The following is a 12603-nucleotide window of genomic DNA, read 5'->3' on the forward strand; positions in this document are numbered from 1 at the left end:
CTTTGTATGGACACCCTCAGTTCTACGGTTGTTATAGTTAAATTGCTAATCCCTTCATTAACCTTTTCAGGAGATCTAGGTGCCGCTATATGCCAACTTTGCTTTTCATTAATTCATCGTGGTTTGTTTGCGAGGGTTACTTCTTCCCTTCCTTTACAGAGAAAAAAAATTACACACCCTTAAACTACCTACATATTAGGAAAATTGATGTGCCAAATGGAAGGAACAAATGTTTTCTGTAACCAAATAAAGCTTATTCATTCTGACATCTCCCCTTTCCAACTCAGCAGGACCAAACCTTTAGAATGAAGAGCATTTAAATTTAAGTCTAACTCACCCTCGCACTTTTCACCGCTTCCTCTATAGCCTTCCTGGCATCCACAGTTGTATGAACCTTTGGTGTTGGTGCAGTTAGCATCGCCGTGACATTTATGAGCCAGATGTTTGTATTCATCAGACAAACCAGACAGGTTACATTCGTCAATATCTGAAAAAAGCGAAATCGAAATTAGCTGACCCAATTTTCATAACATTGTCAAAGTTACTTACACGTATTCGCGTATGCTACGAAAAGAGACTTTTCCGATTCAAAGGAAATTTGTACGAGCAAGTGGATTAGGCTGCTATGGGCCTCGGACCATTAATGGAAATTGCGTTTATGTGCCATATTTCAGAAAAAAAGTGGAAAACCAAGACAAGATGCCTGCTTTGTATAAGCGCTATGTCAATGAATCGCTGAGCAAAATGCCCGATGTTTCATCTGCCTCTGTTTTTTTGTCCACACTGAATGAAATCCCCTCTTCACTCAGTTTCACAATGAAACTCGAGAACAACGGCAAACTTCCCTCTCTTTGAATGATAATTATCAGAAATAGCCCCCAACTAGGCACGTACGTGAAACCAACTGATACTGGACTTTGACTGCATTACCAAAGCCATGTTGAAGAAAAGTACAGACATTCCCTGCTGAAGACAATGTTCAACCATGTGTTTAAACTCTCCTCGAACTGGATGTTTTTCCATCAAGAATGTGAACTTCGAAAACAAGTATCCGATGAACATGATGCTCATATAAGAATTGTCCTACCATTCAAAGACCAGAAATTGTTAAATGCGGTAAGACACCAACTCGGTGATTGTTGCCGATGTCCAGCCCGTTTACACAAGACAGAGGATCAAAGAACAATTCAAGCCGGAAGATCTCAAACCTCCAATTGTTAATCAACAAAACCTTGTTTATTTTTACAAGTGTGGTCTGTGTGATGCAGACTAGGTAGGCTTCACGACCCGACACTTACATCGACGTGTGGAGGAACAGAAGCGATTAACAATCGGCAATCACGTAAAGGGACGAGCATGAAAGGATGCTGAGGCCATCGAAAAAAATTTCAAGATTTTGAAGAGATGTCAGAGGAAACTAGACTGTTTGATATTTGAAATGCTTTTTATTCACGAACTTAAACCAAAACTGAACAAACAGAGTGTTTCGATCTGTGCAAAAGTATTTACCTAATCGATTCACTTTTAAAATTGTTTCTTTTGCCTTTTCGTATTGTTTCTATGTAAATATTTTAGAGTTTTAGTCAGCATCTCATTAGCATTTTTACAATTGATTTTATAAGCGCATAATGAAAAATTTTATCCTTCAACTTGAAAATGACAGTTGAGCGGTCGAAACGTCGTTAATTTTTAACATTAATTTTTATAGTAAAATCCCTTTATAAAAAATTGTTGATTCGAGTGTTTATTAGCACAATCAAGCGAGCCCGCTGCATGGTGTACTTTTGGCAGAATTTTAAAATGAATTCGGTTTAATTCTACTCATACAGAAACATCGAAAAAATTTGGCACTCATAACCTGCATTATTTGCATGGAACCTGGGAAATGTAAGGTTTTACAGAAATTAACCTCAGCAGATGTACACAGAAGCCTCCATAGAAAGAAGTACTACTCGGACTCTGATCATAGGATGAATATTCAACTCTGCCAAAAGTATTCGCGTTTTCATAGAAGAATTTTGATTCATTGAAGAGGTCTGCATACAGAATAAAACAATCAAACTCAACAGTAAGAGCACGTTAATGAAAGGTCATTACCAATGCATGTGACACCATGACCAGAGTATCCTGTATGACACGTACAGTAGAATGATCCTTTGGTGTTGAAGCAAGTGGCGTCATCGTGACAGTTGTTCTCAAGATGAATGTAATCAGCAGGTATTTGTTCGACTGAACACTCGTCCACGTCTAAAAGGAAACAAATGGAAATAACAGAAGACCTTTCCAATGTAAACAACTCCTTTTTAGGGTATCAAAAATGTTTTTTGGAAAATTGGTACTAAGCCTCCCTCCTCCTCAATTTAAACCCTAAGACCTGGTTTAAATTGAAAAAGCCAACAAACAAAAAAGAAACCAATCTCTTCTCGACAAATACTTTTTTTGTAATATTATCAATAGTTTGTTGACCCAAAGTAAGTTCCTTGAACATTTAGCCAGCTCTAAGTTATGCAGGCTAAAAATAGAGTACAATGAATTCACTTTGTCTTAACTTAACTTTGAAATTAATTATATTTTAAAGCGAAATAGTTCACAACATCTTATCTCACGGTAAATGGTTATATGGTGAAACTAGTTAATTACTTGCACAATTATTGTAATTACTCAGTTAACTGAGTGTAATGCTGTTCACGATTTCTAGGTCAGGGCTATTAGCTGAGGGAATTATGAAACTAGATGCCACTATAAATTAGATATTGCAAACACATTATGCAGTTACTATCCTGACGAGAAGAATTCCCGCCTTTTAACCATTACATTCTGTTAGGACTAAGGAACGCTATTGCACAAAGGCTTGAGCCAAAAACTTTAAGCTTCTCTCAGTTTCTAGACTTGTTCGGGTTAAGATAATTGTACAAAGAGCTATTTTGCAGTCTAAGGTTCTGATGAGCAAGTTTCCCTCCGCATGGAAACTGTTTCATTGTCTATTAGGAGATTTGCGTGTAGAATAGCACAAGTAGTGAAAGTTTACTTGCTTTGTAAAGTATTGCAATGGACAAATTCCCTTCAAAAGTGGTTTGCTCTTTCACAGATCTTTTGCTTATAGATAATTTTAACATCCGCGTAAAATGGTCGAAAAGAACTCTTTACTTTCCACCTTTGGGTACCTAGCTAGGTAGATTACCCTTTTGTGAGAGTTTTCTAGTTTTCACGTTACTACTTAAGATTCATGACGGATCAATCATTACAAGAAGCTTGATCCTAGTCTAGGACGATGGAAAATGCTGATTTTGTTCCTCAACAGAGAGGTTCGGTTCACCCTCATATCAAAGTAACAAGTGGTCGCCACTTACCCACACACGTGACACCATCTCCGGAGTATCCCGTAAAACACTTGCAATCAAAGGATCCTTTAGTATTGGTGCAATTGGCATCAGCATGGCAGTTGTCAATTTCAGTTTGACATTCCTCGATATCTGTGGAAATGTTCGGTGTGTTGTTATCTGGTTGAATATGGCTGTATTCTGAGACATGCAGCTTTCCTGGTAGCTCAGTTATAACCTTTATTTCTGGCTTTGTGGGTGCCGATAGAAAGAATCGTTAAAAGACACCATGCGTTGTGTCATTTTTGCTCATGAATCTCAACAGGTTTAGTATTAGCCTTAGTATTAGAGAGTATTATTTCTGGATGGCAGTCAGAAGAAAAAAATAAGGCTCTGAGTCTACAGGTATATATAAAATTTCAAGTCCTTATTTTTCAAAGCATGTTTTTATAAAAATCTTATTTCAAAATCAATAGTCACCTTCACAAATTATGCCATCTCCTGAGTATCCCGTATGACAAGTACAATGAAATGATCCTCTGGTGTTAGTGCAGTTCGCATCAAGGTGGCAATTGTCAGTTTGAACGGAACATTCCTCTATGTCTGAAGTACAAAAATACGAAAAACTAAGTCTGTGAGAGTTCGCTGAACATGATCAAACCCCTCAAACGGTCTTACAATACATTATACGTGTGGTACGTGTGTCCTGCCTTTCCTTTAGTGGTGTAAATGCTAACTATTTAAGAGAAGAGTAATACAATCGTGAGCATGGATTAAATCACCGAGCAGAAAGCATCATAAAATATTAAAACACATATCTACATGTTTAATTAAGGTTGTATGGACTAAAATGGTAAACTCAAGAAGCAATAAATAAAAGTGCAACATAACTAATAGTAATTTATGGAGGAGGAGAGTTGCAATTGGTTAAACTGCGATTAAAAGCGTAATGTGTATTGTTTACCTTATAAAGGCCGCCCAGAGCGAAGAGAAGACTGAATCTGATATCTGGTATTATTCTAATTCTTATCCTTAAAAAGGCGATGCTAGCAAACTAGAAATCCGTGCAATTTTTTTGTGAACAACTAGGTTTTTGATGTGTAGTTACCTATTTCCACTCGTATATACAGTGCTTTGCTGTGTGGTGCGGTGCACTTGACAAGGCGGTTAATAAATATCCTGGAACCCTCACTTGCAGGTTTTGTGCCAGACAAACAATGATAACAATGATTTATTCAACAGCCACGGGGTGACTCTTCTCAGTTAAATTACATTATTCGCAATTAACAAGTAAAGTAACCTTGACCGTAATCTGTTTTGTTGTAAAGCACGAAAGAAGCAGCTAGAGCACGAAAGAAGTATAGGGAGAAACATGAGACGTAGTTGTGTTTTCCTCCACTTCTTGGGTGCTCTAGCTGCTTCCTTACTTTATAACCTCTGACCGAGATGTTAAGATCATGCTTGTCAAGGCGATGCATTATGAACATCGGCGAGGTGGGTAGGATCATGACCACGGTTTTGTGGTTGTAAAAGGCAAGGTTACTCTACTTCTACGAGACATTTAGTGTATTGATTGATTGAGAGATTCTACAGTTATTTAGATCAGATTTTTGTTGCCCGCACGCTGGAAAAATTCTATATTCAAGTTCTCCAGAAGATCAGTAACATAGATATCTGATTGGCTGCGCTACTTACTATCTATTCCGTGATAGACAGAGAGTAAAGTGCAGGTGTAAAAATTAAGGAACAAAATCAAAGATGAGCCTATCTTGTGGTTGAGCTCTGAACGACAAGTAGACTTATACCAAAACAATTCGATTATTCACTCTTGATTTCTGGGCGTGATAGTCGATTGAGCCCTCATCAAATAACTACTAATTACTAAACGAGCTTGTTTTATTGTTAAGTAGAGTTTTAGTTGCAGCTCACACTATTAATCGGACCCTAAAACACGAAATAAGCCCACGGAACAATATGGAAAAGGATTTTTTCAGTCTGGGTAAGTCAATTCTGACAAGAAATAATCATCGTTATGAGACGGAGGTCAAATAAGTCACCACGCAGGTAGAATATTCTTATGTACCAGCTTAATATGGCCTTTGTATCAACTCTCCATTCCATGGTTTAGTAGATATTACTCCAGGTTATATGATTATTGATCACATTTCGCGGTGAACCTCGCAAAATGTGAGCTTTTAACCATCATCGAATAAGCTTAAATCACTGCTTTAGCTCTTGCTTTATAATTAGCCCCACCACAGCTTTCCACGTATAACGTGTCTTGTATCTTCAAACACTGGATCAGGAGTTCTCTCAAAAGACATGCTGAAAAATCTTTTCGCCATTTTGGTCACTGATATAAATTTAGAATTTCTTCATTTCATACATATACCGTATAAACGTACCCACACAGGCAACTCCATTACCAGAATAACCATTGAGGCACGTGCAGTAGAAGGATCCCTCAGTGTTAGTGCAGTTAGCATCAGCGTGACAGTTGTGAGAATATTCATCCACGTGTTCTTGAGCCAAATTGTTTGCGTGGCATTCATTTATATCTAGATAGAAAACAACAGTGATAACAAAGACATCTCACTCAATAGACCGACTTAACCGTGAGAACAAGCCTCCCTCCCTCGCTATCACACACTCGCACACACTCAAGAAGGTATCTCTCTACATCAGCTCACCAACACAATCCACGCCATTTCCGGAGTATCCGTTTAAGCAAGTACAAAAGAAGGATCCTTTTGTATTGGTGCAGTTTGCATCGGAGTGACAGTTATGCTCATAACCTTTATGCTCTTGTGACAGGCCTTCTGTTTCGCACTCACTTATATCTGCATCGAAAAATAACTATCAGTCGATACAAATAACCAATCAGTTTGAGGAAAGGCGCATCTATTCTTATTCAAACGTTCGTTATAAGCACGTTAATTGGTTTTCCAATTCTTGCCAAAGAAGGTGTAAAATGTTTAACCTCAGCTTGGGCCAGAAAGGAAAACAGAATGAGATAATTATCGGCTCGTGTAAAATGGCACATAATAGGCACATAATTTCTCTAGAAACAAAGCATATGGGTGGAAACTTTGTTAATTTAAAGCTATCTTGGATTCATTAGCACCACAAAGGGAGCTATCACAGTAGTTTGATGTGTATACCATAGCCTCATCCGGCTAGCTTTATTCAATAGGTTTTTGCTGTTGATATAAATCTAATCAGTAAAATTTGAGAAGGGAAAACATTAGTTTAAGAAGCAACTTACTAATGACAGGTTACAGTTCAGGTCATCATACTACTTTGTTTCAGAAACGTAACTGTTGATTGCACCATTTACACTGGAAGGATGAACAGTAAAAACGGAAGCCAACGTCGTTTGAAATTTATAAATGATCCATATAGAAACCATATTACTAACCTCCACAAGTTATTCCATCACCAGAATATCCCGTATGACAAATACAAAAGAACGATCCCTTAGTGTTAGTACAATTAGCATCGACATGGCAGTTGTGTGTTCCAGATGTGCACTCGTCAATATCTTGCGAAAGAAATAACATCGAAACGAACTAGTATTAGACGAGTTACGCTGGAAAGCCGCATGCCAGCTTGCTTCAAAATTTTAAGAAAAAGGATCGACTCATATTCAGGCCCTCCAACTCACATCCACTTTATGTAAAAATGAATTATTTTTCCGCTTGTGTTACTCCAGTAAGTTATATTTTTGATTGATTGAAGATTTTTGTCATCTCTTTACAAGTCAGTGTTTTTGACTGATTGCCTGAATCACGCTGGTCTTCCAGAAAATGATGAGACTAGCAAAAACCTTTCTTATCACGACTACCAATGACCTCGATCCCACCCATTTCGAATAAAAAACCTTTTTACTTGCAATTTAGACACAGGTTTGTTGACTGTAGTAGCAAGTTGCATATTATCAATTTCCTCAATTGTTTTGGCCTGTTTTCGTTCTGCCTTTTTTTAAATTCTTATGTCCATTTGAGTCGCGGAATTTTCTGCTTATTTAGGTGACACGTTGCCACCAAACAGCATATTTTTGTAATTTGCGCCATTGCCTTTAATTGCAGATAAACTGAACTCGAGATAAAAATTTATTCAGTGACAACGAATACTCAAAACAAGTGAGAAATAGTTAAATACATGAGCTAACGAGAATCCAAGCAGTTATCTATCATTTTTACCTTTGCATTTCTCTCCTGATCCAGAGTATCCATTTAGACATGTGCAGTAGTAAGATCCTTTTGTGTTTGTACAATTAGCATCGTCGTGACATATGTGAGCCATGTCTTGGTGCTCCGACGACAATGTCAAATCGTCGCATTCGTTTATATCTTTTGATGAAAGTAAAGAAGAAAATGAGTCCTAAAATGATAAATGTTCGTGACGAGAAGGAGGAAAGGGATATGACTGTCCACTAACCTATGCATACCGCTCCATCCCCAGAATATCCCGTATGACAGGTGCAGAAGAAGGAACCCTTAGTGTTGGAACAGCTTGCGTCAGCATGGCAGTTGTTTTCAAGATGGCGATAATCATTAGATATCTGATCTGGGAAACACTCGTCCACATCTAAAAAGATAAACAGGTCGAATGCAACGAGATTTGAAATCGTAATTATTTTATTTGTAGATTAAAAAGTGACGCTCTAGCTTGGATTGCTCTTTGACATCACACAGTTCTCATGGAGAACTGCAATCCTCGTAGGCACGGAGGAGCTTACTACGCAGCTTACGAGAATATTGAAATCAAGAGATTAACTTTGATTGTATGCAAGTAAATGGTTCCCGGATAATTTAAGACATTCAAAATACCAATCATGATTAACCGATCCCTAATCCAACATTGGATTAAAATTACCTATGCACTTTATTCCATCTCCAGAGTAACCATGGCGACAGGTGCAGTGAAAAGAGCCTTTTGTATTGGTACAGTTAGCATCAGCATGGCAGCTGTCTGAATCAATGGCGCACTCCTCGATGTCTGAAAATATATTTTATTTACAGTTTAACAGAAACTATGTCCACCACCTTTTTCAACAAAACGTACATCTCTTTTTATTGGTGTCTCTTGTGACATGCATTTTGCTATTTTGCTCAGCAAACTAGCGAAATACTGTTTAAAAAAATTGTGATGAGTATTTCATTTCCATAAAGAAAGCCAATGGTCAGTCAATGTTTCAGCTTTGAAACTCTTTGCGGTGGCCAATTTACATTATCAACCAAATTAATGAAACCAAATTACCTTTTTTCACCAGTATAAAGGATGATAAGAAATAAAACTAATGGTCCCACAACATACCATTGCAGAGGACGCCATCCCCAGAATATCCTGTGTGACATGTGCAGTAAAATGAGCCTTTTGTATTAGAGCAGTTGGCGTCCATGTGACAGTTATCTTTGTTTATTTCACACTCCTCAATATCTACAATACAAGCATGTAAGGGCTTGGGTTCTAATGCACATTTTATCATGTTCTATTCAGTGCAATGATATTCAAGAACCCTCAATTAAAAAGCCTTCGATCAAGTGCACGGAGACCGAGCAAGAAAGTTTCAGATAGCAGGGAAGATATGCTAATAACAAGTTTACAAGAAAGTAAAATGGATCAGGAGTTTTCGAGCAGGTGGCTAGCAGAATTCAACACCGACATCAAATTTGATAAAAATCAGATGAAGTTAAGAAGAAAAAAATTTGACAATATTTAAACGTCAGTTGATCAGTTACAGTTGCCCATTTAAACACGCCTGTCACCTACTTCAAATTTTCTCCGTAAATATATTACTTAGTTGGCAACTTCTCGAAATCGGAGATATGGATATGATGCAGCACTGAAGTGATGCTTGGTTTTTGAGGCTGCCACCGTTTTTGCTTCTCAAATGCATCTCCTTTTATCTCATTTGCTTGTTCAATTTCCGCTATCATTTCCATCCCAGTTAACCATCCATGTTCAACAACCATGAGACTAAACTCCCTCCGGTGAGGTTACTTAAACAACGAGCGTTTCCCTCGCTTTTTTCAGTTTTGTCTTGAAAGGCGTTTTCCTCTTGAGCCTGGACATTCTCTTAGTCTCGACATCATGAACGACACCCTTCTTGTGCTAAAATTAACATTTCTTTTCTAGTGGAAAAGGAATACCTTTCATTTAAGAAATGCTTTCTTCTTTAAACTGATGTAAATTAAAGAGATTCACACCTCAGATTTTCTCTCAAAATCAGTTTTTGTAGCAATCAGACAATTTCCTAAATGTTAAACAGATTCTTCGCACGATTTCTTTAGAATCCCCCCAGTAAAGCTGTAAGCAAGAGGACTACGTCCTCAATGACAACGAGTCTGTTGTGTTGTGATGAAAGTAAGTCTTAAGTCAGGACGTAACTTTTGTGGCAAATTAGTTTTGAAAAAACCTGATGAATTTGGATTAAAATTTAGCGCACGTGAATTAGGTTCCAAATTGTGAAATTTAAATAGCACTTAATAATATTCCTAAATAAATGGCTATTCACCTTTTGGAAAAAGCTAGTTAGTGTCGAGACTGGCACATTGAAAAGGGAGTTTGAGATTTACTCAACCATAATTATTTCATAAATGACGATCTTGCATTGGAGCGATAACTTCAAAGTACGATAAATCTTAACCTTCTATCAACTTCAATTGAATACCGATAGAGCTTACACCTGATGACAGCATATCTTTCACGAGAATCACCTACCTACACATGAAACTCCGTTACCAGAATAACCATCTAGACACGTGCAGAAAAATGATCCTTTTGTGTTGGTGCAGTTAGCATCGACATGGCAGTTGGGAGCCATATCAGAATGCTCATCAGAAATCAGATCAGGGAAACATTCGTTGATATCTAAAAGGATTAAAACATTTTTAAACATTACTGAGTGTCTAGTTTATCGAATTTTGCTGAGCTAAGGCCTACACAGAGTTTCTATACATCTATCATAGAATAACATTTCATTTACTTTCTTTTTGCGTCATGTCTCAGACTATTTTGGGAGGAATTAATTCAAACTTTATTAGGTTTATAACTGGGTTGCTCAAGTCGGGATTCCCTATGTCATTTGAACGTAGATTTGTTGGCTTTGAATTGTCTTCTTCTGCTAACCCATTCGTTCCCAGGATCTTAAAAAAATTCTCCTCGCTGTATACAATACATCTTATGTAACGTCAGCTCCAAGAATTTCGCGTCCAACCAAATATTATAACCTAAGTGATGTCCTTCTTTTCTTTATCGCCTTTATCCTTGAAAATGTATTGATATCGTTGGATGAACTTCGTTTTGGTCGCTCTAAGGAGTGAAAAGTTAAGAGACGGAAATTTCTGACGAACACTTTTTTTATTTTTACCTGAACAATTCACACCATCGCCTGAATATCCGTGGTGACACGAACAATAAAATGATCCTTTGGTGTTTGTGCAGTTTGCATCATTGTGGCAAGTGTGGGAATACTGAGTGATGTGATGAGATGCGAGGCTCTGAATCTGACATTCACTAATATCTGTAGTGAGCAAAGAAAAGCTACTTCATTAATGAGTTATTTTTTTAATTGATTCGGTGGAACATTTTTGTTGATAACGAAGATACAGATAGCCCAATATGTGTTGCAACGGCTAGAAAAAGACCAGGATCGTAATGATCATATAAATGCATGTAGGATTTCGCGTTTATGGAGGGAGTATTTTACTAGATAGGTACTATGTTTGTTTGATATGTATGCAGTGAAAGTAACTGACATGGCTGTTTTGACAAGGCTTCTTTATACTGTATAGAGATGAAACTTTGTATTGTTACAGTACTTTAAAGTGAATTGAGTTTTTGAACACGAGATATACATATATGTATATGCACCAAGTAAGACGGTCACTCAATATAGAGTACACCACGATTATGAAGAAGACACATCTCGTTTCAATAGAGTGGTTTAGCGAGAGGACGGGAACGTCATTTCAGAACGGGAAAGCGCGCGGATAATCTGGACACGACTATATTTCGACTTCCGGTGTTAGCGTTGCCGTTCTCCCCATCAAGTTCAGGATGTCATTTCCCTGGTTTTCTCGTCGTGATCAAAACGCCTAGGATTTGCGTTAATTGTGCACTTATAAACGAGATAATGCTGTTTGAAATGATTTCAGAACTCATTTCCAAGATAACCAGTTCCTTTCTTTGTTTTATTCGGTGAATTTGTGAAAATTTACCGCTACATTTATTCTGGATTACCGAAAGGAAACACGATCGTTAGCAAGCGATCTAAGATTTTAGGTCTCAGTTACCTTTTGTGATTGAGCGTGGCTTTAAGCAACGTAAGGGCTTTTCTTTGATACATTTCTTAAATCGTGTATGAAAACTCTAAGAACGGGCGCTGTTAATTTTATCGTGAATTAATTCATCAATAAATTAAACTTGCTTCATGTTGAAGTTTATCAAAATGAAACAACACGAAGGTTACCTGCTATATTATTCAGTGTTATTTGTTGTCATTGTCGTTTTAACCGTGATTAAAAAGTGTTCTGCGAATTGAAGTCAGAGATAAAAAAAATTTGAGAATAGCTCGGGTTTGGGCTTCATCTACGAAAGAAAATAACAATCAACTTGATTTCGGCACGGCTTTCTAAATCTATTAATTTGATTCAGTCTTGAACGACTTTATTCGTTAAAAAATTAAATGAAACAAAAACAAAATAAAACAGGAACTAAGTCTGATTTCTCAGTCTAACCGTTTCGTTGGTGACTAGTTTGAGTGCATTTCATTCGTTCGTAGTTAAACGGGAACTCATTGTAAACAACTCTATCTCTACACGTTTTCGCCATAACTCCTGATAACTCCGTACAAAATGCAATGCAACTCTAAGAAGGTGGTGCTCAAAAGAGGTGCACTGTCTTGATAGAGAAGAATATTCAGTAAACAAGGGAAAAAACGGCGACGATTTCAATTCCAAATTATACTTTGCAAAATTATGAAGAAAAACGAGTAGTGCTGAAATCTAGAAGCACGAAATGGATGACAGCGATACAAATCACAAATCATAGAAAAAAATATTTAGTGGGCTTCAAAATTTGATAGATGAATCTGCAGACTCGAGTCTTAACTGGAATGGAATATAAACTTGCCCATGTGGATTCATATTAACAACTCACTTGCAGTAAACTATCCTGGGTTTGTGCTTGTTAGAGTGAATCTCAAATAGGATAATTTCTTTGTCCTTCAAGCGGTCTATGAAACCGAAAATTCAAAGCTGATAATGATCCTAAGGAG

At 37.3% G+C, this 12603-nt stretch overlaps 1 protein-coding gene and 1 pseudogene across 1 annotated transcript in view; one reads left to right on the forward strand and one right to left on the reverse strand.

Moving 5' to 3' along the window:
• The window catches only part of LOC131787683 (fibrillin-2), a 42488-nt gene that overhangs the window by 29300 nt on the left and 585 nt on the right, over positions 1-12603 (reverse strand). Inside the window, exons 3-15 of the mRNA XM_066161340.1 lie at positions 10696-10848; positions 10047-10196; positions 8640-8762; positions 8199-8321; positions 7761-7910; positions 7523-7672; positions 6739-6861; positions 6011-6160; positions 5726-5878; positions 3801-3923; positions 3351-3473; positions 2098-2247; positions 338-487 (exon numbers count right to left, since the gene is read on the reverse strand). Coding sequence (XP_066017437.1) covers positions 338-487; positions 2098-2247; positions 3351-3473; positions 3801-3923; positions 5726-5878; positions 6011-6160; positions 6739-6861; positions 7523-7672; positions 7761-7910; positions 8199-8321; positions 8640-8762; positions 10047-10196; positions 10696-10848 — 1821 coding nt within the window. The remainder of the gene's footprint in view (positions 1-337; positions 488-2097; positions 2248-3350; positions 3474-3800; positions 3924-5725; positions 5879-6010; positions 6161-6738; positions 6862-7522; positions 7673-7760; positions 7911-8198; positions 8322-8639; positions 8763-10046; positions 10197-10695; positions 10849-12603) is intronic.
• Positions 562-1513, forward strand: LOC136278039 (uncharacterized; annotated as a pseudogene).

The sequence above is a fragment of the Pocillopora verrucosa genome, chromosome 14, assembly GCF_036669915.1.
Source record: "Pocillopora verrucosa isolate sample1 chromosome 14, ASM3666991v2, whole genome shotgun sequence".
Lineage (NCBI taxonomy): Eukaryota > Metazoa > Cnidaria > Anthozoa > Scleractinia > Pocilloporidae > Pocillopora > Pocillopora verrucosa.